The 25,950-nt window shown below is 42.8% G+C and overlaps 1 protein-coding gene across 1 annotated transcript; it reads left to right on the forward strand.

Moving 5' to 3' along the window:
- Window positions 1-3,449: 3,449 nt before the first annotated feature.
- On the forward strand, window positions 3,450-25,950 carry LOC137907853 (regulator of G-protein signaling 6-like). Its single transcript, XM_068752208.1, has 16 exons — window positions 3,450-3,533; window positions 17,057-17,156; window positions 17,787-17,837; window positions 17,945-18,051; window positions 19,331-19,382; window positions 20,386-20,450; window positions 21,326-21,402; window positions 22,015-22,096; window positions 22,388-22,462; window positions 22,921-23,022; window positions 23,160-23,332; window positions 23,425-23,550; window positions 23,756-23,942; window positions 24,631-24,720; window positions 25,612-25,668; window positions 25,900-25,950. Exons 1-16 carry the CDS (start codon window positions 3,450-3,452, stop codon window positions 25,948-25,950), a joined length of 1,479 nt encoding a protein of 492 aa, XP_068608309.1.

The raw sequence follows: 25,950 nt of genomic DNA on the forward strand, positions 1-25,950 counted from the left end.
AAAAACAGGTTTAAGTTATTGTGCAATTTTCTGGCTTCTCCTCCGTTCTGAAGAAACAGCCTAAATAATAACGACTGGGCTTTGCTTCAGTTAAATTTGCCGGAATAGTTTGCAACATTGCTTTCAAAAGCAGCGAGAGGGGGTGTCAACGGAGTCAGAACCTCCGCTTGTTATGGGAAAGAGTTAAGCACATCTTAAAGAAAAAGCAAGCGGGATAGTTCTATGGTAACTGGTAAACTGGTTCTGTCCACACAAACATCTGTGGCCAGGCCTTTTCTCTCCATGCATGCATTCACAAATTTGCCATGCCTTGTTTTCCTGGATTGTCTTCCCTGGGGGGGGGGCTTTTGGGATCTCATTTATGCAGTTGCCATTTAAGCTTGAATGGTTTCAGAGTTCCCTTGAAGATAGAGGGAATGAGTGAAACATAAAAATAGAAGAGTGAAGACAGTGAAAGCGTTCCCACCATCCTCAAGCCCAAAAATTGAATTTATAGTCATGTGAGGGTCTAAAAGCTTCAGACACATAAATATGAATTATGGAAATGACTCCGCCTTCTGTTCATTGCCTTCTTAAGGAATTAAGAAGCTCTGCATGGTGAATGAAAAGCAACGCTTGCTCTGAAATATATATTTATAGCTTAGCGTCTGTGTGTGCTCAATAACAGCAGCGTGTTTTTATATTAGCATTTCAATTCCTTCCTAATGAAATGTTTCTCATTTTCAGCATCGGTGGGCGCTGCTGCGGCTACTGTCTGCCTTTCCTTTTCACTTTGCATCCACTGCTTCATAGCTCTCTCTCTCTCTCTCTTTCTCTCTCTTTCCCATCCCTCTATTTATATCTTTATATTCTCTCTAATTCCTTCATCCCTCCCCCTTTCCCAACTTGAGCTGCCTCTCTCTATTGCACAGCGTCTCCCTGCCCCCTTCCATCCTTCTCTCTCTCTTTCTCTCTCTCTCTCTCTCTCATTCTCACTTTCGCTCCGACTCTCCCCCATGCAGCCAGGAGGGGAGAGGGAATGGGGTTGGAGGATGGAGGTGCACACATGTGAGGATCCTCTGAACTGCTGGAGTAATGCAGGACTGGTGAAGAGAGAAGAAGAGGAGGAGGAGGAGGAGGGGACTACTGCAGTGACCAGTCCTCTCGCTCTCTGTCTCTCTCGTTCTCTTTTTTCTCTATTTCTCTCCCTTCACTGCCTTCATCACTCAGTCTTCTCCATTCCCTCCTCTCTCTCTCTACAGTTCCATCATGAGCCTGCCTGCTGCTAGTTAAAGAGGAACCAGCTGGGGGAGCAGAGTGGACCGGGCTTTGTTTTGTTTCCAAGGTAATGAACGCTTCAGTCATGACTCTAGGTGTCACAGATGTTACATTGCTTGTCTGCTGAGATTGAGCAGGGCTTTTTGGACGCAGTCACACTGTGCATCCGAGTGTATTTGACTTGCTCACATTGTGTGAACTCCACTTTAATCAGTCGAGTGTGTTTTGGCTCGTTTATTTGAGCCCCTGCAGGAAGCTCTGCCCGGTGACTACATGAGTGCAATTTCCTTTTGTGTTCGCCTCCTCACACATTTCTGCGCTTGTTTGGATGTGAGGGTGTGCATGTGAAGACGCACGTCTGGTCTGTACACGAGGGGATGACGGTGCTCGCTGGTGGTTGATTAACATCGTGGATGGGCCTTCTGTGGAGTTCAATTTGCATGCTCTAGCAGCTCAATTGGGAGGAAGTTGTCTCTGGGATTACTGCCTCCTGCCCACTGGGGACCCACTGGGAACCTACTGGTGCAGTATCTGTTTGCCGGAAGCAGGTGCTATGCAATTCTGCCTTGCCTTTCTATAAGACCCTTGGGGAAGACGTAAAGATTATCTGTCTAATGTGCTCTGACTCAAAAAAAAAAAAAAAAAGGAGCACAGACCTCTTAGCCAATGGAAAGTGGTGGACTCCTCACTCCTGGTGATAACAAACAGTGAGGCGAGAGCAGGACGATTACTTATTCACTCATGCGCACCACCATGCTCCGTGGTCTAATATACTAAAGTGTTCAGCTGCCGGTGTGCAAACTGATGGAAAGGTGAATTTTAAGGACTCCAATTTATGCCTCATTCTTTCATTTAAACTTGCAAATGTACTAAAATTATGTCATTCAACTTGCCCAAATCTTTTGCCAGCAGCAAACCCATGGTAAGGTGTGTTGTCATCAATTACATTTAGTGCCGGACAAGAAATGAAGGCTGTTCTGAAGAGTGAGACCCAGTGAGAACATGTTCCAGCTTATTCTCTCCTCTCCTGGTACTTTTTATCCTCTTCACCAACATGTATAAATGTGGCCAACTACGTAATCCACCCCCCTCCACATGTCTTTCCTTTGCACGATTACAGAACAATATGGATCAACCCACATAGGAGCATTCAATGACAAATGGTTAGATGGGCCTTAGGAGGCTTGTTGAAGCCTAGTAGTGAGTGTAGTTTATGGAAATCCTTAGTTAAGCAGAAATTATCCTCCTGGGAGAGAGAGAGAGCGCACGGAGGCAGGAGAGACTGTTTAGGAAATGAATCCCTTAGCAGCAGCACTCAAAGAATGAAGAGGGGCGTTAATGTTGAAGGGCGGATCATACGGTTGCTGTTAATGGAGACATACTAGCACTCAGTGTAAAAACATTAACAGCAACAGCTTAACAGGGTGAGCTTTTGGGATCAGGACACATGTAAACATTGGTTTCATGAAAAGAAGGAATCCTCGTGAACCTGACAGCCACATCTACAGAATGTGTTGCAGACGCACATCACACATCATAAATTAACACTATTGATTATTTGATAATGTGAAAAATATGAGTGTTTTCCCACACATACCATCTTTACACAATGTGATGAAGTCTTAATTCGCTCTAATCATTTAATACCACAGACTAAGTGTAAATTATTCACGCAATGCTTTAAGGCTGTAATTATTTCAGATGTTCCTATTTATTATCTTAGCTTACACATTAGCTATCGCTGTATGACATGCATTTTCTATTTCAACCGTTGGCCATTGCATTTAGCTGTTGGAGCAGCTTTGCTATCGAGATAACTTTTTCAATAGATGCATTTCTATAATGTTAATGCTTGCTCTTATTTTATTTGCAGTTTTGACGAATCTTTTCATTTCATGATCAATTACAAATATTCAGTTGTCACAACTTACATTTACTCACAATTGCAATTGGACTTTATTGCATAGTTAATATTTACCTTACATCAGCCAACCTGAGCTTCGTTATCCATCCTGCAGTGACAGGCATCTCCTCTCGGCAGTTAAATGTCATGATGATAAGATCTCCATAAGAATACCGGTTCAAAAATGCCCCTTGAATTTGATGGAATTGTCACTTTTGTTTTGTTCCACCTTCAGGTAATGTTGGATTTGTGTGTGTCCGTGTGTTTCTTCAACAGGACAGAACAGAAAATGGCGGAGGGGTCCGTGGACCAGGGAGGCGTGTGCACCACTGATCCAGAGGACGACTCCCCCAATATGATTGTCTACAGAAAGGTAAGATGCGCCTCAGCGTGAAGCCCATATGAAGGAGGAAATAGTCACTGTGGGGCAATGACCCGAGAACAAGCTCCTGACAGCCCGCTGGTGCAAGCGAATCAGTGTGAATCTACAACACACTGGTTTTACTGTCAAAATCAGGTGGCACGAAGCATCTCTTTCAAGCATCTTGACATGAGCTAAACTCTCTCAGCCCCTTCAGGGTCTTCATCCTATGACTGTACCAGCACTTATCTCCCATTTATGCTGGAATGGATGTCCTATTCCACCGTCCCACGTCTGTTGCGTCATCCTGCTTCCAATGAACGTCTGTTTACAAAGCCAGGTAAACACATTAGTGGAGGGAAGTGTAAGACGGGATGTGCGATAATTATTGATAGCATCTGCGTCATTGCCGTGCTCCTTCTCGTTGCTAACTACAACATGTCACCGCTGAAGTTTTGGGCTCGGCATCAACTCTGTTTCCTCTAAAACCACCATCTTTGTCAGAAGCACTTTCAGCTTGCAGCTCACCTGGAGAAACTGTCGACAGTCTCATTTGTACTCAGACGCTTGATAAATGTCATTCAATGCCCTGCCAGGATTTTGAACTATGAGCAGCATCTCGCGTCAGCAGTTGGCAACGTGAGCGGAAGTGGAAGTGCTTCGCCAGGAACAATTCACTTGTGTAATGTAAATATGCAACCTGCCAACCTGTCTCTAATGTCTCTCCCGCTATCCAGGAATCTGGATCAATAATGAAATCAGAACTACATCGCAGGCTGTAATTGCTTTTTATCCAGAGACAGCTGTTACATGGCTGCACATGATAATGCATTCGCAGTTTGTTCATCATTTCCACTGTGTTACATATAGTCCAAGAAGCCATGTGCGCTACAGGGAGAGCATTCTGTAATCATGTGACGGTGGGCAGCTTCATGGCTTTCACAGCAGACCTTCATTATGTAATGCCCGGAGGCAACACATTTAAGAGGGTAGATCTTTGGCTTTGAGGTTGCTGCCAGGTGGAACATCCATCCTCTCGTTTGTTAGTCATATGCAGACGATCCTGAGGACAACACGATTATTTCCCACCTGCCTTCCTTTGAACAGGTGATGTGGAATATGGAGCTTTTGTGGAAGAAATCTGAGGAATAATATTAATTTGAGACGCCATATTTGTCTTTGCCGTTTCCCCACTTATGTTCCTCGTATTTCACCTCAGCGCCACTCACTAGCTGAAGATGTCAAAAAGGCCAAATGATAGAGTGCTGCTTGTTCTTTGAGGGCGGTGCGCCCGTGGTCTCTGGACCAGTGGGTGGGTATCTTGGCACAGTGTGAAGGAGCTGCTTGCAGAGAGGCAGATGGCCACCAATATGTTCTGTTGCTTGGGAAAACACTGGCGCTTCATCCCAAAGGCCTGAACCCCCGTCATCAGAAGCAAAGGCTACTCCCAGTCGACGATAAACAACGAGGAGTTTGCATGGTCTTTGTGAAGCTTAAGACACCTTTACTCATACTGCCATATCTAATGCACAACTGCGTGGGCAGTTAGACAAATGAGTACTTAGCCATTAGCGAGGCTGTCTCTGTCCGTGCAGTGGAGGTGCTGCAGTGATGTCTTGCTCTGTCTCTCTCCTCCCACGGAAAAAAAGAGGAAGCAAAGCAAAACAATCCAATAACTACAGGATATCTTATTGCCTCAAGAACTAGTGGAGAACATTTCCACACATGCTGTAAATCCACACGCGGGAACTCACACACGAGCTTCAATGCACATCGCCCGATTCTGTGTTTGTGATCCGGTTTGTGTGTTTGCTATGCTTGGCAGGCAAAATATGGAACTGGTATCAGGTGGCGCACAAAAAAAAAAACTACAATCCAAGATGAGGCGCACTGGTGTGCCGAGAAAAACGTTTAGAGAGGCCATTTTCTGCTCTGATGGGGTAAAGCTCCCTGACTATAAATAGTTAACATCTCGAGTCCCTCGGTGCGTTTTTGTCTTTGCCTTTTCCCCTCAGTGGCTTAGGGGTCGGTGCTAATGCTGCAATGGCCGCTTGGTTTTCAACAAACACAATTAATTGTTGCCTAAGGACTAAAGGTGTCCTTTCTTCTCCAGGAGTTTAGGATTTGTGCACCTTTCTGTAATGCAGGTCAATAAATCTTTCATAATTCTTGCCAGTCATCTCATTCCTGAAGGTGCTTTCTAGAATGTTCACAGACACTCCTCCAGTACCACAGTGCACGAGCTTTAACACAATACTAGAACTACACGTTTGTAGCGGCGCAGTTTTCTCAGATGTGATCATTTGATGAAACCGGTTCAATGTTTTCAAAATGCTTCTTTTCCTCAATACATTTCTTCGGCTTGGTCAAGACAGCGATGTGGATTCTGTGATTGGATGAGCAAAAATAATTTCCACAGCATGCTCAAGCACACTTCGGGAAGCGGTCTCTGGCTGGTGATTCACCGAAAAGTATTCAATTTGAAACACGTGTTGAAACTCAGTATTCAATTCATTTCATGTTGACAACTTCATTAGAAATGATTACCTTCTAAACATTAGCATGGTACGATAAAGCTACACACCGTGTTCGATAAGTTGACTACTGAGCTAAATATGAGCACACACACTGTAGCTGAAGTGTTGTGTTCCATTTTGCTACTACTTTCCTTTTGTCTTTCGACAGTCCCTTTTTCAGCCTTTCTTTTGCTTCTTGTTAATTAATAATTGAAGTTCTTTTCAAGTACACCATCTTTTAGAAATATCTGTTCTTCTGAGACATCATATCCCTCCATTCATTTATTCATACCCAGTACATTTGATCATCTCTTGGTATTTTTACCACACATAGTTTTAAATCTGAAAATGGTGGTGGTGGTGGGGGGGTTGGTGGGGGGGGTTGCTAAAGTGCTTTTACATCTGAAAAGAGGAGAAAAGGAAGCAAATATAACAAAAACACTGCGCGTCTGAGTCAGCTGAGTAGCTCTTTGAATTAGCCTTTGCATGAACGAATTGTTGTGATCCATGATAGCAAGAGGTAGAGAATGGAACTCCTGCAGCCTGAGAGATGAGAGAAGAGGAGATAACTTTCAATGCTATTCGTTAAAAGAGGAGCACCTCAGCTGCTTATGTTTAAGGGCCTCTGAATTGCTCTAGTTCTGCCGGTCAGAAGGACGCTCGGCTGCCCTTCTGCTGCTGCCCATGAGTCACGCTCTCCTCTCTCTGAAGTAGCCCGGGGGGCCCATGGAAGCTATATCTCTCCTCTTTTAATACTAACCTCCATCTGGGGCGTCTATCGGCCGCCACCCCATGTTTTGTGCGCGCACTTAAGATACCACAGGCTGGCCGGACTCCCTGGATGTCACCTCTGCTGCTGCAGTACGGCCTAGAGCTTTATCACGTATGGCCATTTTAGCACCATCTCTACTTACAGCATCTGACACTCTGGTATGGGCTCAGCTATCAGGGCCAGGTTTAAACTTGTGCGCCTGCATGCTGAGTGCCAGTGTGGGCTGCTCTCCGAGTTGGGTCAATCAGCTACAACAACAGTAACACTGTGGAGCTCTTATATAACGGACTCCTGTCTCCGCTCTCCTGCAAAGTAGAAGGATCAACACGTGAAAATGCTTCGAGTCCAGTAAAAAATGCATCATTACTGGAAAATAAAATGCACGCCGTTTTGACAGCAAGTGCTGTGTGTCGACAGGATTATGTACTTCATCCATGGAGAATCTCTGTGCCTGGAATCAAAGGCTTTTTCCCCACTGAGCGAGTCCTTCCTGTGCCAGTGTCTCTACTTGCAGCCCTCCTTGTTTGCAAGTTACTGGTAATTAAAAGCAGCATTGAATAATGCAGCCATTGTTTCTTCGCTCTGTATCGGGGCTGATGCATAAAGCTATATGTGCGTGTATAGCATCGTGTTTAATGGGAGCTTGGTTGGGAATCGCCTGACGCTGCTGTGTGCCACTTCTTAATGCCCTCCAAACCCTCTTGAGCCTCCCACTTATCACGGGCTGCTTAGACTCGCTCTAGAGATGGAGGGAACATTAAATACCGCCTACTGCACTCCGGATAAACTCAGAATTGCTGCATGACGCTGAAAGAACTCGCTGAAATTCTGTAGATCGGATAAGAGCAGCTAGAATTAATTATTACAGCTGTTGGCTGGGAGAGGATTCCCACATCGGATGACATTCCCATCAGCTGTCTTGAGTTTGAGGTTTAATAGCATCCGAAAGGAAGCAGTTGCGCTGTTGAATATTTGTGGACGATGCTGCTGTAGAATAAACTCTTGTGTCATCATGTTCAGTAAATACTGATGGCGTTTTATCAGGCTCTGACATTAGTGTGTTATAAACTGTGCGCCTGCAGCTGTGCTATTGGGCGGCACATCGACATATCTGACAGGAGAAACTCGCTGGGTGAGCAGTGGCCCTGCAGTTTTGCTGACAGAACAAGAAAAGCAAACAAATTATTTAGACAAAGACATCCACAGTAAGACTGAAAATTATTTCCTACAGTGAATTTATCATTAGTGCACAGGCAGGAATAAATAAACAAGAATAAAGACACTAAATCAGGTAACAATTAGGAACATTTACTGTAAAGAGAAGTTGCAGACAATAGAAGTATAATAAAATAAATAGAGGCTGTGAAAACAAACCGTCGACACAATAAATGGACACATTGAGTTTGAACTTTTCCACGCTCTCTTTTTACATTTTGACAGAAGTAATTGCCGTAATGATGAATCAACATGTCATTTTCAAGGGTGCAGTAACAACAATGTCCAGAATGAGCCTTCAGGTCTGCTTTTATTCAATTCAGCAGAGAAACATTTCATAGACGGTTTAGCATTAAGGAGCAGATGTTCATTTATCTCCCAAAATGACTATTTTAAAGAACATGAAAAGCAACACTATTATGATCAGAGTCAGTGATGAACAGTGTGGAGTTTCAAGTTTGAGTTTGTGACCTTGGTGAATTAATCACATACCGAATGGTTGAATTAAACAGAACGGTTTTCCCTTTATGTACCTTTGAGTTGTAGCTAGCACACACACATTTCTGCAGCTTACTGCAACGCCATTTTATTTCCAAACTCTGAACCTGCTGCACCTCTGAAATCCCACTGCTGCCTGAATCTTCCTCTTTTATGACTTTATCTTCTCCGACTCGAGCCTCCTGAGATCTTGTCTGGAAATGCCTCTCGCCTCTCCTTGTCCCATTTACCTTCAGACGACACTGATAATAAAATAAAATTAGTATTTTGCCTCTGCTGACACTTTTCATTTTGGACAGTGCTACGTCTCATCGTGGAGTTGGCAGACCAGTAATGAGAATGTCCTCAATATGTTGAATAGAATTGACGACGTACGGTTCACTGGATGAAAAAAGATGTGCACCGCTTGCACAATGTTCAAGATATTCCACATTTATTCTTTGAATGCCTCAGCAGACTGTTCCTTCTCTGCTCCGACACCGAAAGATGCTCTCAGAGGAAGAAAAATATCAGAAGAAATTCTTCTGACAAAGACAAAGGGCCCAATACGCCAGAGTACAGCTTGCGACCGTACAAATGTGTGGTAATTGGCTCGCCATCTGCCAACACTCCCATTTGCATTGTTTACAGGCGTGTCTCATAGTTTGATATAGAAGGTCTGACTCACACGACAGAGCTGAAGATGGACAGAGGATCGGTGTCCAGCTGAAGCACAGGTAATGATGGAGCGTCTTCTGATGCTGTGACTCTGCAATTGTCTCTGGATGGAGGCTGTAGCAGGGATGACTCACCTCAGACCCAAATGCTAATCACTATGTCTCTAAGGCGAGCCTTATCACTGTCAAATTTCCATGACATAATAAGTATATAATAGGGTGTATCCACTTTCAGCAGGAATTTATATTTAAATGGTTGCCTGTTTAAAACTTGTATTTTCTTCTTTTTCCGGAATAATTAGTAAACAAATTAGCTAACTCTAGCCAAGCTAACAGTAACGCTATTTATTTACCGTCTCTCGATTCCATAATATTAAAATCGATATAGCTCATTTTCCCCAGAAATATTCTGCAGCAGCGTCGACATAGTTTGAATATCCTGAAACTACATTTTAACACGATGAAATATTCTGTAATTCATAAGCGGATGAGACGCGAAGCGTCCCTGTAGCCATGTTAGTTGCTGCGAAACGTCATCACGCAGAAGCGTCAATCAGTGACGTCACCTGACGCTCACCATCGTCATATTTGACCTACATTTCGCTGAGCGTGTGAACCTTGACCTAGATTTTTGACCTACATTCCGCTGACTACGTGAACTTTGACCTAGTTTTTTTTACCTAAATGCCTAAACGTAATTAGAATGCTGGGAATTGGGATATGATTATTATTTATTACATATATTTATATATATACAATAAATACTATTATATATATATATATATTTATTTATTTTATATATCCAATCCTTTTTATTGGCTGTGTCCTTTGCTTTGTACTGACTTGTTTTTTGCATCTTTACTGACTTGCACTGTGCAGAACCTGCTTAATTTCATTGCATCACTGTGTGTAATGACAATAAAGTGCTATTCTATTCTATTTTATTCTATTTTATTCTAATATCTGAGAATTGGGATATTATTATCTGAAAATTATCTGAAAATGATCCGATATTTTACAGAGTTAGCAATGCTAATTATTCTGTAAAAAGAAGAAAATACAAGCTTTAAACAAGCAACTAATTAAATATGAACTATCGTTGCCTCTGTATATATAGTAGTATATAAGTAGTATTGTATAGTAGTAGTAGTAGATACCTACAATTTATTAAATTTGCTATAATTTTGAATTCTGTATGAAATTCACCCCAAGTACTATTAAACCAAGTGTATTAAAACATGTAATTCCACCACCAGTTCTGAGAATTACTCCAGCACATGTAAAGCCGATGTGATTTCAGAGCTGCTGTGTTTGCACATGGTCACTGCTTTATAAGTATTTGTAATGCATTTATGTCACAGTATCTTTCATCTTTGGAGTTTGGAGGTTCTCCCTCCGTCTACATGCTTCCAGCTTCTGCCCATGAAAAATCCAAAAATGTGGTATTAGGTGATTTGGTGACTCTAAATTACCTGTAGGTGTAAATGTTGGCATAATTTTGACTCGCACCCATTGCCAGCTGGGATAGGCTAATTTTAGATTTTTAGATTTAGGTTTGCAAAAAAACACAAAACACTCTGGTTGCTGAATAAATGGTTTTATTTATTTCCTTTTGCCAATATAAAACCAACAGTAAAGTGCTTCTAACTAACAACATGAATCTGAAATCATTATCCTGATTGTCCAAATCTGCACAGATGATTTCTAACCAGCTCACAACGGGATAATAAGACTTTCTCACCTAGCATCATCCAGGTCGGGTCTATTTATCTCTGAATGGTAATTACACCAATTTACTATCAGCTCTACAGGAGAGGCAGATAATTCTCAGTTCAAACTGCTGTAAACCAAATTGCCCTCCAAGGGACAGATTAATAAAGTATTGTATTGTATTGTATTGTATTGTAACATGACTTTCCATTGTGGCGGGGCGGCATATGTCTCGCCGCCTTCAAGTGTGGCCACTCAGAAAATTACTTCTTTGTTCCTTCACCAAGAAGAAAATGATGTCAAAATTATTCAGCTTTCATTCACATGGGATCCATTTTACAAAAAGTTCAGATCATTTTTGTTGTTGCCCTGCAATCAGCCTATCTTCTATTCATACTATGATAAGGAGAAACAGTAGTGATGTAGTTACAACCAATGTCCAAGTTTGTTGCATTAACGCAATAATATAAAGTTATCAGTCATCGTAATTAAAATTTTCTTGCAATGAGACAGTGCTATTTAATTATCCTTATCCTTATCCTACATGCACGTAGCACACAGCTAGGGATGAAGAGGGTACTTCACTTTGAAATATGTTGAGGGGATAGATCACAAAGCGTGGCTCGTCCCTTTATAGGAATAATTAAATGAGGTATGATGTTAGCCGTTTATACGTTTTGCAGAAATTACCAATGGTTTATTTTTAGTTGATCCAGGTAAAAAAAAGAAGAAAAAAATGAATGAGCAAATTTGTCGCTGCCTAGCAATGCACTAAAGATGGTCTGCTGATGTTATAGATGATCAATCAGCAGTGCTTTCATGTCATAAGGTTTTACTGTTTATTGATCCTATAATTCCGTGATAATACAGCTCTGCTATAAAACAGTTTTCAGACTGTGGTGCGGTCGGCCAGCGGAGGCCTCACTCAGTTTCATTAAAAGACATTTAGAGGATGAGAACCAGTTGAGTGGTGCGTGAGGAAGAGGACGATAGCGTGGCAAAGGCCAGTGCTGCTGACATACAGCATCCTCTGCAGGACCTTATCAGAGAGAGGAAGCAACCTACAGGCACTTAAGGTTGCAAAGTACATTATAGGTGTGTGGCGCTGCCAGCTGCCCTGTGGCACTGTGAGATCAGATTTTCCCTCCGCATGTCAGCCGAACTGCTCGGATTTAATTCCTGCTACCAGCGAGTGGGACATAACAAGGCCTTTATTGCCAGCAATGGAAATCTGTCACCTGGTCAGAGAAAGGAGTTGCTGTCGTATCACCTCAGCAGACTTGAAATGAAGCTTGGGAGATCAGCATAGCTAAGACAACACATAATGTGACCCCTTTTAAAAGGGTAGAAAGTCATGCAGTCTGAACGGTCCAAAGCCCTCTCTTTCGCGCATGTAGGCATGGGAACGCATGAGAAATAGAGATTTCTGAACTGAAGATAAAATGTGCAGTGAGTTGAAACAAGGTGTAATCGACTGATAAATCTTTCAAAGGTAATTTCTTTCAATCTAAGCGTAGCTAAGCTGATTAAGATGCGACGCATCGATCTGATATCCGCCCTTCATGGGGGCTCAGCAGCTGACAAATACTATTACAACCATCTGTATGTGTTGAAATACATGGAGTTCAGCACACTCCTGGTATTCCACTGCTATTAGAATACTAACAAGTAGCAAACTCTTGAATTTTGTGGTGGATCTGCCCAACTTCATACATAAATGCTCGTAGAGAATTAGTAAACTTTGCAGTTTGTCTCTTCTGTGTCCGACATCAAGAACAGACTTGTGGGCCCAGTGAGAGATGAGACAGACCTGGACTTGATGCATCCTCTCCTCTCTCCTCACTTTTTTCTGCAACCTAATTACCACCAGCCCTCAAGGAATGGGACCGGCAGGAGCTGCATGTCAGGTGACTTTTTCAAAGAGATAGCAGCAGCTTCCACGAGCCTCAACCTTGGCAGCAGTTGAGAGAACATCTGGTGTTCCATTAGTAGACATCATCACCCACATCCTCAAAATAGCACGCCGTTATCCACTGCCTCTCACCCGTCACCGTCAAACCACTGTTGTGTTTTAGCAGCTTACCTATGTCTTGCATGTGACTCAGATTTCTTTCCAGACTGACAGAAAGGCTGATAAATGATAGAAAACACGCTAGAACAAACTTTAAAAGTGACGTGTGGATTGCAGCAGAAGCTCTTTGTTAGCACTCTCCATACTGAGCTGCCAGATCCTGATGTACCTCTCCCCTTCTCTTGTTTCTTATAGATCCCATATTCAAATCAGTGTATTTTGCTGTTTCTTGACTACAGGTTAGCAGCTACAAGGACTCTGGACCTTATTAGCATATCGGAAATGATGCATATCATAGCAGTTGCATGATATGACGCATATCATTACATGACTTTGAACCGTCCTAAATACTTATACCTTTTGATACTTTGAACGTTGTACTTGTACTTTTATTTTGAGTGTGGGGAATTTGTGTACAAATCTTACTTTTTGAGTTTTCTCATGAAAATCTCTTTTTAAATTTAAACTGAATCTAGGTCATCAAAACAATATAAAACACAGTTCTCTTGGCTCACCTGTGGAGAATGTGTCGTATAATGATGCATTTGTTGTGCATCCTTTTTGGGTATTGGGGAGGGGGTATATATTCTCTTCTGATTACTCTTTTGTAAGAAGTTAGAACAAACCGACAACAAGATCATCTGTTCCTCCAAAAAAATCTGGAATTATAATTTATTCCAAATGGCTTCCTACCAATGCTGGAGCCATGCAGACCCAACAATATTTTAATTACTTAACTCAGCTTAGCTCACATACACACCCATCCCACCTCCAAAATCTCCATGTCAAATACCATGAGGGATCTGAAACTGGCCCCAACAAGTAGTGAGCATTCTCATCAACCCTTATAACACACGAGCAGTGGCCCATTGGACACTTCTGGATCCGACTATGTGTCCTTGGGGGCAATATGGCGTATAATCAAGCAATGGCTTATTATACTCTTGCTATTGTCCGGTACCTCTGGGCATCTTTGTCTGGACAGGGTGTCTTGTGTGAGTACTATCTGACTTGAGTAGAGAACGTAAAAAAAGAAAAGAAAAAAACGATCTTAACGGTGTAAGTACTCCATGGATTGTTTATTTGCATATTTGCTGACAGGAGAAGCAGGCCTCATCATTTAGAAAACCTGAATCCATTGAGCGGTACGATGTGTGTTGCTCTCGCACGATGTTAACCTTCAGCGGCTTTTCTCAAAGTGATGCAACCCAGAAAGCCCAGAGTTGAGTAAATTGAATTTCTTTTATCCGTGTTCAAACAATTAACTTTACTGCATTCACAACCCATCACCTCTAATGATTACAGGGATTACATTTTAAAGGTATTGGGGGGGGGGGGGGGGCTTTACTTGAGTATGAAAGGGTTTCTTGTTTTTTCCCCAGTTAAACACCCTGATGGGTAAAGAGTTGTACAGATTTTGGAGAATTTGGAGAAGAACATTTAGGACATATTTGATGCCTCACTGAGACGGAATATTAAACATAGCATATCATACAACTATTTTTGTAATGATGGAAATCTCCTGGGGCAAATCCAGGAAATGGCGTACCATGAATTCAAGCACATTTTCTTCATACATCTAAGAGAAACTTCACCGACAGCGGGTTGGAGACGCTTTTAACTGAAGTGGAGACGCGCAAAAATACACGGTTTGATTCGCTGTCTTCCGGTTTCAAGCAGTAAACGCGAGAAGAGTGATTCGGAGAGCGCGCGTACGGCTGATTAACTAAGACATTCCACACTTTACGCACGGGGTTATTAACATGAGTTCTTCGCACACGGAGACAATCAGGGGTTTGTTAGAAAGATCTGAAGCTCTAGTTTAACCAGCTACAAACAGGAAGTCACTAACTTTAACCACTGACTAGTAGTGATGCTGTTAAGACCGGATAGTATTTGGGGGCGCACATGCGCAGCACGGGACTAACTTGAATGAATGAATATCTTGATGCTCCGATCACATTAGGACCATCGGCTCTCACTGTAAATTACGCTTTAATGTTGGTCTGTTCAGCTGCGTTGTAGGGAATGTGATATACCGGGCCGACATGCTTCTCCATCCAGCAGACTTTATTCTCACCTGTCCCTCAGGACACAGCACACCAGCTGGAGGAGCTCTCTTAATTAAGCACCCAGTATGACGCGAAGGTCAAAAACAGTCGTGTGACACGTTTGTGTAGGAGACATTGGAAAAGTTCTGCCAAAGTGCATTATCCAAGGAGTTCAAGTCCGGAGCTTGGCATGGTATTTGCAGTGATTGTCATTTTATGCTACTGTTGCTTTTCCATTGAGCATTCAAATCTAGCCTGCTGTCATTTGTTATTGTATTATGCATAATATAATATGACTTTCATCCAAATACATTTCAATTCGGGTTATTCTTGTTGTTTAGAGCGCTAGTAGCAGGTCTAAATGCTAAATTACCTGTAATCCTTCATTTCCATTAGATTATGGTGACCACATTGCTGTGTTATTGCACAATTATACAACACACTACCGTATTGTATTGAGGCGTTGTCTGTCCTTATTGACAGAAGAAATAGATGACCTTGTTTATTTTTGCAGTACATGCATTCTAGTATTTAGCTTAGCTGTTGTGTCTCGGCATTCAGCAGCAGCGGCTTCTTTTCTGAAGACCTGGCCAGTTTTAAAAAACTCTTTTCATATTTGGATAACGAGCACAGCATTTAAATGGGTGGGAAAGTAGTTTTTTTTTTTTTTTTTCACGATCCACCCTGCTTCGATGGTCTTTATTACACTTCATTACATCCTAATTATAAAACTGTGGTACAGGAAACGGTGACATCCCTTTCAATAACTTGGATGCTGCCCCCAAACACACACACACCTCCACGCCTTTACGCTCTTAAATCTTCCACACAGATTTCTAGTGTCACTCTCTGAGCCAGAAAAGATAAGGTTGATGTACATCAGCACAAACGCACCTAAACACAAGTGTACAGCTGGGAATTGGTCCAAATGTGCACACACAAATGCCGCAAATATAAATATACAATGGCAAGATATACCAGGGCTGCTCCTGATAATCATTCATAGAGCTTGTCGACGAGGGGCAAAGGGCTGTTATCACGTGCCAGCAGCAGTTTTCAGCTCTCAAAAGCACCTCAGACCAAGCTGCAAACACCATTATCTTGTACATTCAGGAGATGAGATGTGAACTTTCTGAAGCTGTGCCAAGTCCTTCTTGTCTGCTGTCTTCCCACAGGGAGATACGGAGTTCTTTAGATACCGCTGTACCCAGTCCAGGTTGCATTATTCTATGAGCACACAAAGACTTCTATCTGGCCGTGCTGTCGTTTCCTCTTCGGATTAGCAGATTCTTTCAATTTGATCTAACGGAGCTGATTTCTGAGCATTTCTCTTTTGCTCTGTGCGTCTTCAAAGAAGAGATGTCGGTGTTTCAGCCCTAATCTGCTGTCCCTGATTGGCTCACGGAAAACTATTCCTGCTCATGAAGATGACAGTGCACCTAAAATACCACGACTCTGATCACGATGCAGAGGGTAGATGCTGTTTACCCTCCCTCAATGAGAGGCATTTATCTACCGGAGTTGAAGCAGTAATTCTCCACAGTGTATGTTCAATAATTCATACCAAGACACTTAGTCAAGCTTATAGTGAGAGATTGGTAATTTTCTTTCCACTGCGGTGCTCCGTCACCCTCCCCTCTGTTCTGCATTATGACTGCTTTAAAATCTATGTAGGTCTTGGTGTGTCGCTGTGCTCTTATTGCGTGAGCGTAAGATACATCCATGAAATGCTTTTCCTTTGAGGATGATTTGCTTTGATTACTTTATAATGGTGGCTACGCTCACTGAAAGCCTGTTTTTCTTTTGCCCAGCAATCCACTTTCCTAAAAGAAACGTGCTTTATTTTATTTTTTTACTAACACTTCAAAAGAATTGACTAACTAATCTAGTTCTCCTGCTAATATATATATATATACACACACACCAGTGTATGAAATGTCCCTATATTGGAGGTTTTTCTCTTCTGATGAATTTCATGTTATTTTTATACATTATGATGCACATTATTGTAACTCGTGCCACACTTCACCTCTGGCCTCCTCACAGATTGAAGACATTGTTAGTCGAATACAAGATGAGAAAGCAGGAGGTGTAGCCATCCGGACCGTCAAAAGCTTCCTTTCCAAGATTCCCAGTGTGGTTTCAGGTGAGTGTTTGTGTGTTCTGGTTTAGGCGCGGTGCTGTTTGCCTTGCATGGCTGCGTGTGTGTTTATTCTTTGATAAGGCATTGCATTATATATGTGCATTTTTTGTTCCAGCAAGCAAGAAAAAAAGAATTTGAGTCAAAATCGGCAATGCAAAACTGACCTTTTGGGCTCATTTAAATAGCTGGAGATGAGGCCTCAGACTGTGGCGTGATGCTGCCTCCAACACATCACTGGAAATCTGCTTTTCTCCCTCTCTTTCCTGTTCGTTCCATCTGTGTTTGTGTTTGTCGCTGCTTCATGTGTTTGTAGATGAAATGAGTCACCAGCGTTGGGTTGTTCAGGCTGACCCACAGGGGTGGTTTTTGTAATCACCCTTCACATGGCACCGGCAGACCCGTGGACTCTCAGCAGCACAGATCAGCTGCACAATGTACTTTCCAGGAACAGAGTGAACGAACGGGCCCCGTACCTGTTAACGTTGCTATATTTAGATGCCGACTCATCTTTGACTTGCAGCTCTGAACAAAGATGATTCATTAAGACCCCAAAGCTCAGTTGTGTTTGTGGATTGTCAAAAACTACTGCAGAAGTGGAACCACTCTAACAATGTCCTTTATTATCTGTCCCAGGCACAGACATTGTTCAGTGGTTGATGAAAAACCTCTCCATTGAGGATCCAGGTATGCGAACTGAGCAATCTGTCTGCACATAAGCACAAAATAGCTCAATTGGAGAAGACTGAAATCACTGCCATTTCCTGTCTGTGTGTATTTTCTAACGTCAATAGCTGAAGCCATCCACCTCGGAAGTCTGGTCTCTGCCCATGGCTACATCTTCCCCATCTCTGACCACGTCCTGACGCTCAAAGACGACGGAACCCTTTATCGATTTCAGGTGCAGAATCTCCATGAGAGCGTCGTTGCATGTGTTCAAAGTCCTGCGAGTGTAGAAGTAAGCTGACGCTAGTTTATCAGGGGGATATGTTTGCTGCGTGATGACAATGAGCGCAATCCTTGCTAAGCCTATTACTCATCCCACCGAGGTCGATACGAACTGTCCCTGCTGGATGCTGCAGCAGAGCAGGATGTGGGCCGTGGAACAGGGCCCCTGGGCCAGCGGTGCAGCTTGTCAGAGTGTTGTTGGGTTTTCACCACATCTGAAGCCTGAACTTTTACAGCTCCTTTTCTTACGTAATGACTTAGTGCTGTGACCATTAGCATCCTGATTTGGCCAGCCGGACGGGCTTCCCTATGGGAAGCCGTGAGGCGGCTGCGAGCTGGCTTTATCCACCCACACAATCTACCTCTGGATGCATTTATCTTCACCTCTATCGCTTAAGATTAAAAGTCATTATTGTGCCTGCGTAGGGAGGGCAGCATGTGTCACAACTGCTCATTCGGCAGAGGCTAAAAATATTCCCTCTGATGTTGTCGTGATCCAACGAGCCCACGTCATCAGAATATCTATAAAGGGTTCACGACGCATTTGAATTGTGTTGGCCGCTCTCCGTAGCTGTGAGGTAAGGACTTGGGACAGGGGGATGTTTATTTGCTGGTCTACGAAATACATTCTAGTAGAAGATGCGACCCATCCTCAGGGCTGCAGATTTGTGTCTACAGCGGCAAAGTCCAACGGTTTCAATGCGATCCAGAGCAGATGCGCATTAAAGTGCTGAATGAGAGCGTACTAACCCTTTTGTTCCTTACGCTCAAGCAAGCCAGGTTTTAGCTTGTAGGAGAATCACTGTTATGAGTAATAGTGGAAATGAAATATGTGGTTAAGTACCGCCAACTTCTAATTCGGCCCCCTCATTAAGAATGCATGATAGATGTGAGTGATCCATTATTAATGGCCTTGGGGATGAACTTTGAATGTGTAATATCATTTGCGATGGGCAGTTAAATATGGATGGGAGAATATAGCTCCCACTGCTCTCCAGATTCTCGTGTGCAGGACATGAACATCAGGGATCATCATCAATCAGAGACCGATGTCTTCTGACTTTCTGTGGAAATGCAAATGCAACGTGGGTGGTGGGAAAGATGAGATTCCAACCATCTTATTGGAGTTTTTTTGTATTCATATTATTGTCTTGTGAAGAATGTAATTCTAGTTATATGTTAGCAAATAAACAAAATCCGTCCCGTTTAATATTTGCCTCTATCTTCCCCAGTCTCCGTACTTCTGGCCCTCCAACTGTTGGGAGCCTGAGAACACAGATTATGGTGAGTCTCACATTTGCCATTTCTCCAAACCAGTAGGATGGAGCTAATGCCTTGGGTCGTGTCATCCTTCGATAACTAAATCATAACTCAAACTGTAGTTGAAGTTCTGTTCTTGACACTCAGTCAGTATTGATCTATTGGGCCATTCTCTGTAATGGGTCTGGTTCTGAGGAACCTCATTACAGAGAATCCTGACGAAATAAAGGGAGTCGGTGATATGATCATATCTCTTTTACCTCCGCTGAGGCGGAGGTTATGTAATCGCCTGTGTTGGTTGGTTTGTCTGTTTTCTCTAAGCAAGTTAACGACAGGTTTTTGATAACATTCCCAACATTTCCTGAAAATGTGAACGGGAACAGATGATTACATTTTGGTGTTAATCCAGAAGAGATCCTGGATTTTGGATCAGTTTGAGATTTCCTTTAACATTGTAGTCAATGGAGCTTCAAAATTTGTTCCTCAATATCTCGGTTAATTATTGGCCGATTCTTATGGAATTTGACAGTCATGTAGGGTGGGGGGGCCTCTATCTCACTACCGGATTACATCCTGATCCGATCCAGAATGAGGTCAGGAAAAATATAAAATTCTAGCATTGAATACCCCAATCAGTTAAAAATACAGATCAACTCTGATTTACTTTTCATGGTTGGTGTATAAAGATGCAGAGAACAATTTAGAACCTTTTGGTGATGATCCAGATCACCATGTGGATGGTGGAAATCTAAGTAGGAGAGGAATGAGCTACTTGGCGGATGTCTGCGCTCTCTGAGTGCTTTTCTAGTTTCAATTTGTTTTGTCAGAAGATAACATGTCAGCCGGCTGCTCCTTTCATTAGTGTCGATTCACACAGCTGAGACCTCAGCCGAAGAAATAACAAAAAGAAATGATGTGATCAATGGGAGATGTGCCTGTTTTATTTTGTAGCTGACAGCCAGACAACCCATCTGACAAACTCTATTGCCCTCCTCGTGTCTCGCTCTGTCTCTCATTCTCCCTCTAGCCATCTACCTGTGCAAACGCACCATGCAGAATAAAGCCAGGCTCGAGCTCGCTGACTATGAGGCTGTGAGTACGCATTCATTTTGGTTTTAGTGATTGCCAGGAAGCTCTCGGTTCAATGGCGTCATTATGCATGGGCTGTAATAAGATGAAAATCTGAATTTCCTGTTTTCAGTCACTTTGCTGACAACAAAAGAAGTGAAACGTTGTCCTCCGGGGCCATTAAACGCCAAAATACATTATTCCCAGCAAAAAGCCATTATCAAATTACAGACGTATACAAGTCATTTTTCTTTTTAGGAGCATTTAGTAGAACAGCATCCAGTCATTTACTGGCCACAACATGTATAGATTAGCCTCTAAAGGGGAATCACTATGCTACTGATCTCCTGTTATACAATCACAATGCACTGCAGTTTAATATTCTAAATGCTGCTGTTGTCCAGTCGTTCCTTTCTCTCCTTTCCAGGTCACTTCATGCCTTCAGGCCTCATTGCTCTCAATGCTAACATCCCTGCTAGTCTGTTGTCAGAATGTTTTCCCTGTTTGTAATGAGGTCATATTGTTGACAGATGTTTGTTTAGCAGCTTTCTAATGTGTTTATTGTATAGCTGTAGCTTTTCTAACTTTGTAACGAAAGCAAAATATATTGGAGGGCAAACTTGACTGCGTGACTGTACACACTCTGTTTGTGCAGTCATGACTAGTCCTCTTATCTAACCCTTGTACACATTAATCTAATAAATCTAATAATAATGTACATGCATGGGACACCAAATCCTGTGCAGCAGCAGCAGCAGAGTAACTTTTCAAGGTACCGGTACATGTTTGTGTGAGATCATCTCATGTCAGCAACAGTGATCCAAATCCATGACACACCACCACTGTGAATGGAACATGTAAACCCCTTCCCTAAAGCCATACCTGATTGGTTCCTCTAGGAGAACCTCGCCCGGCTGCAGAGAGCCTTCGCCAGAAAGTGGGAATTCATCTTCATGCAAGCTGAGGCTCAAGTCAAGTGAGTATGTGTGTGTGTGTGTGTGTGTGTGTGTGTGTGTGTGTGTGTGTGTGTGTGCACTTGAGTCAGATGCGTCACGTCTTGACATGTGTGTTGCTCCACATGCACACGGTACAGTAAGGATAGCTGTGGCTTAGATTATGTTGATGAAATCAGGTTTACCTTTGGCCTCCTGCATGATATGAGCGCTATTTCCCTGAAGCTGGTCTCATTCTACGCCCTGTTTTCATGCCCTGCTGTACTGCAGCCTTACATGCATTAAAGTCTTCCCCTTTTATGATGCCGTTCTTCCTCGCTTTTATCTCATAGTAAGACTTCCATCTGGTGGCTTGCATCTGCAAATACAGTGTGGTTGATTCATGCCATTGTTTGTTTACTGGTTTTTGCAAGTGGGGGGCGATGGAGAGGCAATACGTCTTGTTACACCAGGGAAGTCAGCAACCTTAGCGAGGGTAAATCACTGAATGTTCGATTAGAGCATCGATTAGAGACCCGCACGTGTGTTTGAGAGCGTCAGACTTTATTCTATGGTCTGATTTGTTGTGTTTGTTTGACCTGATAATCTGGGTGTTTGTGCTCATCCCATGAGTGAGCTGTTTGTTCTGTTGCCAGGATCGACAGGAAGAAGGACAAGGCAGAGAGGAAGATCCTGGACAGCCAGGAGAGGGCATTCTGGGATGTCCATCGGCCCGTGGTGAGAGCACCAAAGCGCCCATCTGTGCTATATAAAAAATATATGAAAAGAGGAAAGGAGGTCTGTAAATCATTTTAAGCTTGAAAACACCAGTCTTCACCTGAGCGGCCTGCTTCGCTGTCAGCAGCAGAATCCGATTTGGTCTCTGAACGCATAAGCATGGCATGGCTGCACAGAGAGGCAGAATCGAATTGTGAGGGGAAGATGAGCTCTGCATCTCTATAGTTATACATCCTGGAGAAATAATGTGATCTGACCCAAGAACTCCTCTGCTGCTGCCGCCTCCCACAGCCAGGCTGTGTCAACACCACAGAGATGGACATCCGCAAGTGTCGAAGAGAGAAGAACCCACACAGGGTCAAAAAGGTGAGGCGACAGACTTCACTTTCTCATCTACCTATTTTTTATTTTATATTTTAAATACAAATAATAGAGATGAGCCACTGTATATTTAGTTTAACTGTACAATATTTTGATAAAATACATAATTTTGTAATAACTAATAAAGTTATGTTTTGCATATTTTGGTTTGGTTTTGTATAGTCTGAATATATTTTTGCATTTAATGCCTTTTACAATTTCTACAGTGTAATATATACTAAATAAGGATTGCTGTTAAATTATTTTACAAATCAAAGCTAGATATCTAAGGGCAAATAGTGATGATAATACCCAGAATTCACAGAGACCACCTGAAGCAATACGTTGCCACAAAAATGACTTGACATTTATCAGAGTTCAATATTATTTCCTTGACCTGTATCTAAATCCAGTGACATTCAAACAAATCTCTGTTGAGCACGTCTGTCCTTCTCCTCCTCCAGTCGGTCTACGGGGTTCCAGACGACGGCCAGAGCCAGCCGAGCCCGGTCCACGTCAGCTCCCAGCCGACCAGGAAGCCCACCAAAGAGGACGTGCAGAAGGAGGTAACTCGGGGTGTGACAATGACTGGTCATTACCGCCAGTCTGCCTCACCCATCCATCATAGCGACAGTTGGGGACGCAGATTGATGAGCTGTTGCCTTATTTTGCTTCTTCATCACTCTCTTTCCCTCCCCATCAGATTAGCTTCTTGAGCATCCAGCTGGACAGACACTGTTTGAAGGTTTCCAAAGTGGCGGACTGTTTGATGAGTTACACGGAGCAGTTCATGGAATATGACCCCTTTGTGTCAGCCACAGAGCCCTCCAACCCCTGGACCTGTGATGACACCTCCTTCTGGGACTTGGAGGCAAAGTGAGATGCTCGTCAGAGGTTCCGATCTTCTGACCTCTCTTTTTGTAATCTATTTTGTATTATTCTATTCTCATTTGTTTCCCTCGGACCAGTCGAGAGCCCAGCCAGCAGCGGGTGAAGAAATGGGGCTTCTCTCTGGAGGAAGCGCTAAAAGATCCAGCAGGACGAGACCAGTTCCTGAAGTTCCTCGAGTCGGAGTTCAGCTCGGAGAACCTGCGGTAAGCTTGCCATTGTGCATGACCCACGACCCGGTAACGGACAAAGCGGTTCAGAGGCTGAATGAATGAATTATTTTTGCTGTGTTGCTGCTCCCAAGTGAATCAGATGTTTCCCAAACTTAAAACATAGTAGTCGGGTGGGTCATGCATTCTCTCTCTCATATTTTCCGGAACTTGTTGTTGATAAATTTCAATGCTGCTGCAGGTTCTGGTTGGCAGTACAGGATCTGAAGCGGCGGCCGCTGCAGGACGTGGCCTCCAGGGCGCAGGAGATCTGGCAGGAGTTTCTGGCAGAGGGAGCTCCGAGCTCCATCAACCTGGACTCCCACAGCTACGAACGAACGAGCCAGAACCTCAAAGACCCCGGACAGTACAGCTACGAGGATGCCCAGGTGGGCTATGCTGTCTTCTCCTCATCTACATATTTACTCAGCTGACACACACGCATTATAAAAAAATTAACTAGAAAAGCACTCCGAGAGCGTAGACGTTCACTAAGCAGCTCATTCCCCTCTAATTAGATTTACACCGTCCACATGGTGATCTGGATTATGACCAAAAGGTTCTAAATTGTTCTTGGTATCTTTATACACCAACAATCAAATTCTTTAATTTTAAAAAGGGACAATGTGTATTAAGCAACAATTCTCAACAGAAGGTAAATACACCCGAGTTAGCTGAAAGGCTAATTTTCATCGTTAGTCCCTTTGCCAGTTGTTAATAGGCACAATCAATAATAAAAAACAGAAAAGAAAAGAATAAATAAAACATGCATTACGTAGCACCAAAAGGACAAGAGTCACACTGGATATATCACAATGTAGATGACATTCATTCATTCACTACCTGATGCAGGTAAAATAACATCCGGGCAATACTTTAAAAAGTACTACTATGAGTGCTCACAACTAGTAAATAAACTGCTTACTATTCAATGGAAAAGGTTTGGGTTTTCATTAAATTTTACATTTTACAAAACCTTCAATACACCAGTAACGCTTTCGTTAAGAATGCGCAACATCCTGTATTTCCATGTTCCTCGCTTTATTTTGCTTTTCATTCCCCTCTCCTCTGTTGCAGGAGCACATATTCAAGCTAATGAAAAGTGACAGCTATGCACGCTTTTTACGCTCCAATATTTACCAAGATCTCCTGTTAGCCAGAAAGAAGGTGAGTAGCATTCTCTGACCCTTATGTCGCCTCTTCTTTTCACGAACGTTTGGCTTGCATTTTTCATATTGGTTGGATTTTTTATTTATTTATTTTTATTTAAAAGCCGTTCCAGGTTTGGTTCTGCTGCATTCTGATATAAGAAAATATTTTATTGACACCAACACAACCACAAAGGCTTATGTGTAACGTTAATGTGTAACTTTTATTTATACACTGTATATATATAGATATATATACATACATACATTTAAACACATTACTATCAGTACTCATGTACTTTTCTTAGGCACAATTTTGTGGTTCTTGTACTTCACTTGAATATCTCCACTTGTTTTTATTCCACTTTAAAGGCAAATACTGTATTGTGCTTTTCACTCATCCTAACTTTACTGGCTGTAACATTACTGCTATTTACACATGAATGCACCAATAATTAGGATTAAATAATACATATTATTCTGAAATGGGCCATTCTGAATCATGAGTAGTTGTATCTCTTGATGTTAGCTGCCTTTATGGTGCTTTTCTACCACCTGTAATTTACAGGTTTAGCTCTAAAACGTTCTACAACCAAACCAGCAAGTCGTTTAGCTGTTAAAACTGTGCAACATGGAGCTTTCCAGCATCTCATAGCTGCCTCTGTCCATGCTGGCCTTTCTGCCCTTTCCCGTTTGGACATTGCTCCTTCTGCTGGCCTGTCACTGAACCCGCTCCGTCTCCTTGAAATGCAACTCCCACTTTATCCTCTGCCCTCATTTTTGCAATGCCTGGCCCCCCCTTTTTACCGGCGTCACTGACTGAACCCCCCCCCCCCCCCCCCAAACCCGTCAACACCCTTACCTGACCCAAACGCTCACCCTGCTCCCCCCCCCCCCCCCCAAACAGCAGCCAGCAGACACTGAACAGGGCCGCCGCACCTCCTTGGAGAAGTTCACCCGCAGTGTGGTAAGTGATTGGAGCTGGGGCTGTTCATTTCACAAACCACACTGGCTGACTCACTATCAGTGGCTTTTGCAAGTATGACCATATTACACTCCATGATGGATCTTTGTGTCTTTGTATTTGTGAAAGGATCACATCATTGTCACACGAATGTCTAAACTCACCTTGCTTGTGTGATCAATAAGTTCTTTTTGTCTGTCTAGTGATGTGTTTTTGTTGTAATTGAATTCCCAGGGCAAGTCGTTGACGGGGAAACGTCTGACAGGCCTGATGCAGTCATCCTGA

This window comes from Brachionichthys hirsutus, chromosome 18 (assembly GCF_040956055.1).
Source record: "Brachionichthys hirsutus isolate HB-005 chromosome 18, CSIRO-AGI_Bhir_v1, whole genome shotgun sequence".
NCBI lineage: Eukaryota > Metazoa > Chordata > Actinopteri > Lophiiformes > Brachionichthyidae > Brachionichthys > Brachionichthys hirsutus.

What these genes read in the sequence shown, in the direction of transcription:
- LOC137907853 (XM_068752208.1), top strand. Translation starts at nt 3,450, where the DNA reads ATGGCGGAGGGGTCCGTGGACCAGGGAGGCGTGTGCACCACTGATCCA. An exon ending in GAACCCTTTATCGATTTCAG is followed by an intron (nt 18,052 to 19,330) that starts GTGCAGAATCTC and finishes TATCTTCCCCAG; the next exon opens with TCTCCGTACTTCTGGCCCTC. An exon ending in GGGATGTCCATCGGCCCGTG is followed by an intron (nt 22,097 to 22,387) that starts GTGAGAGCACCA and finishes CGCCTCCCACAG; the next exon opens with CCAGGCTGTGTCAACACCAC.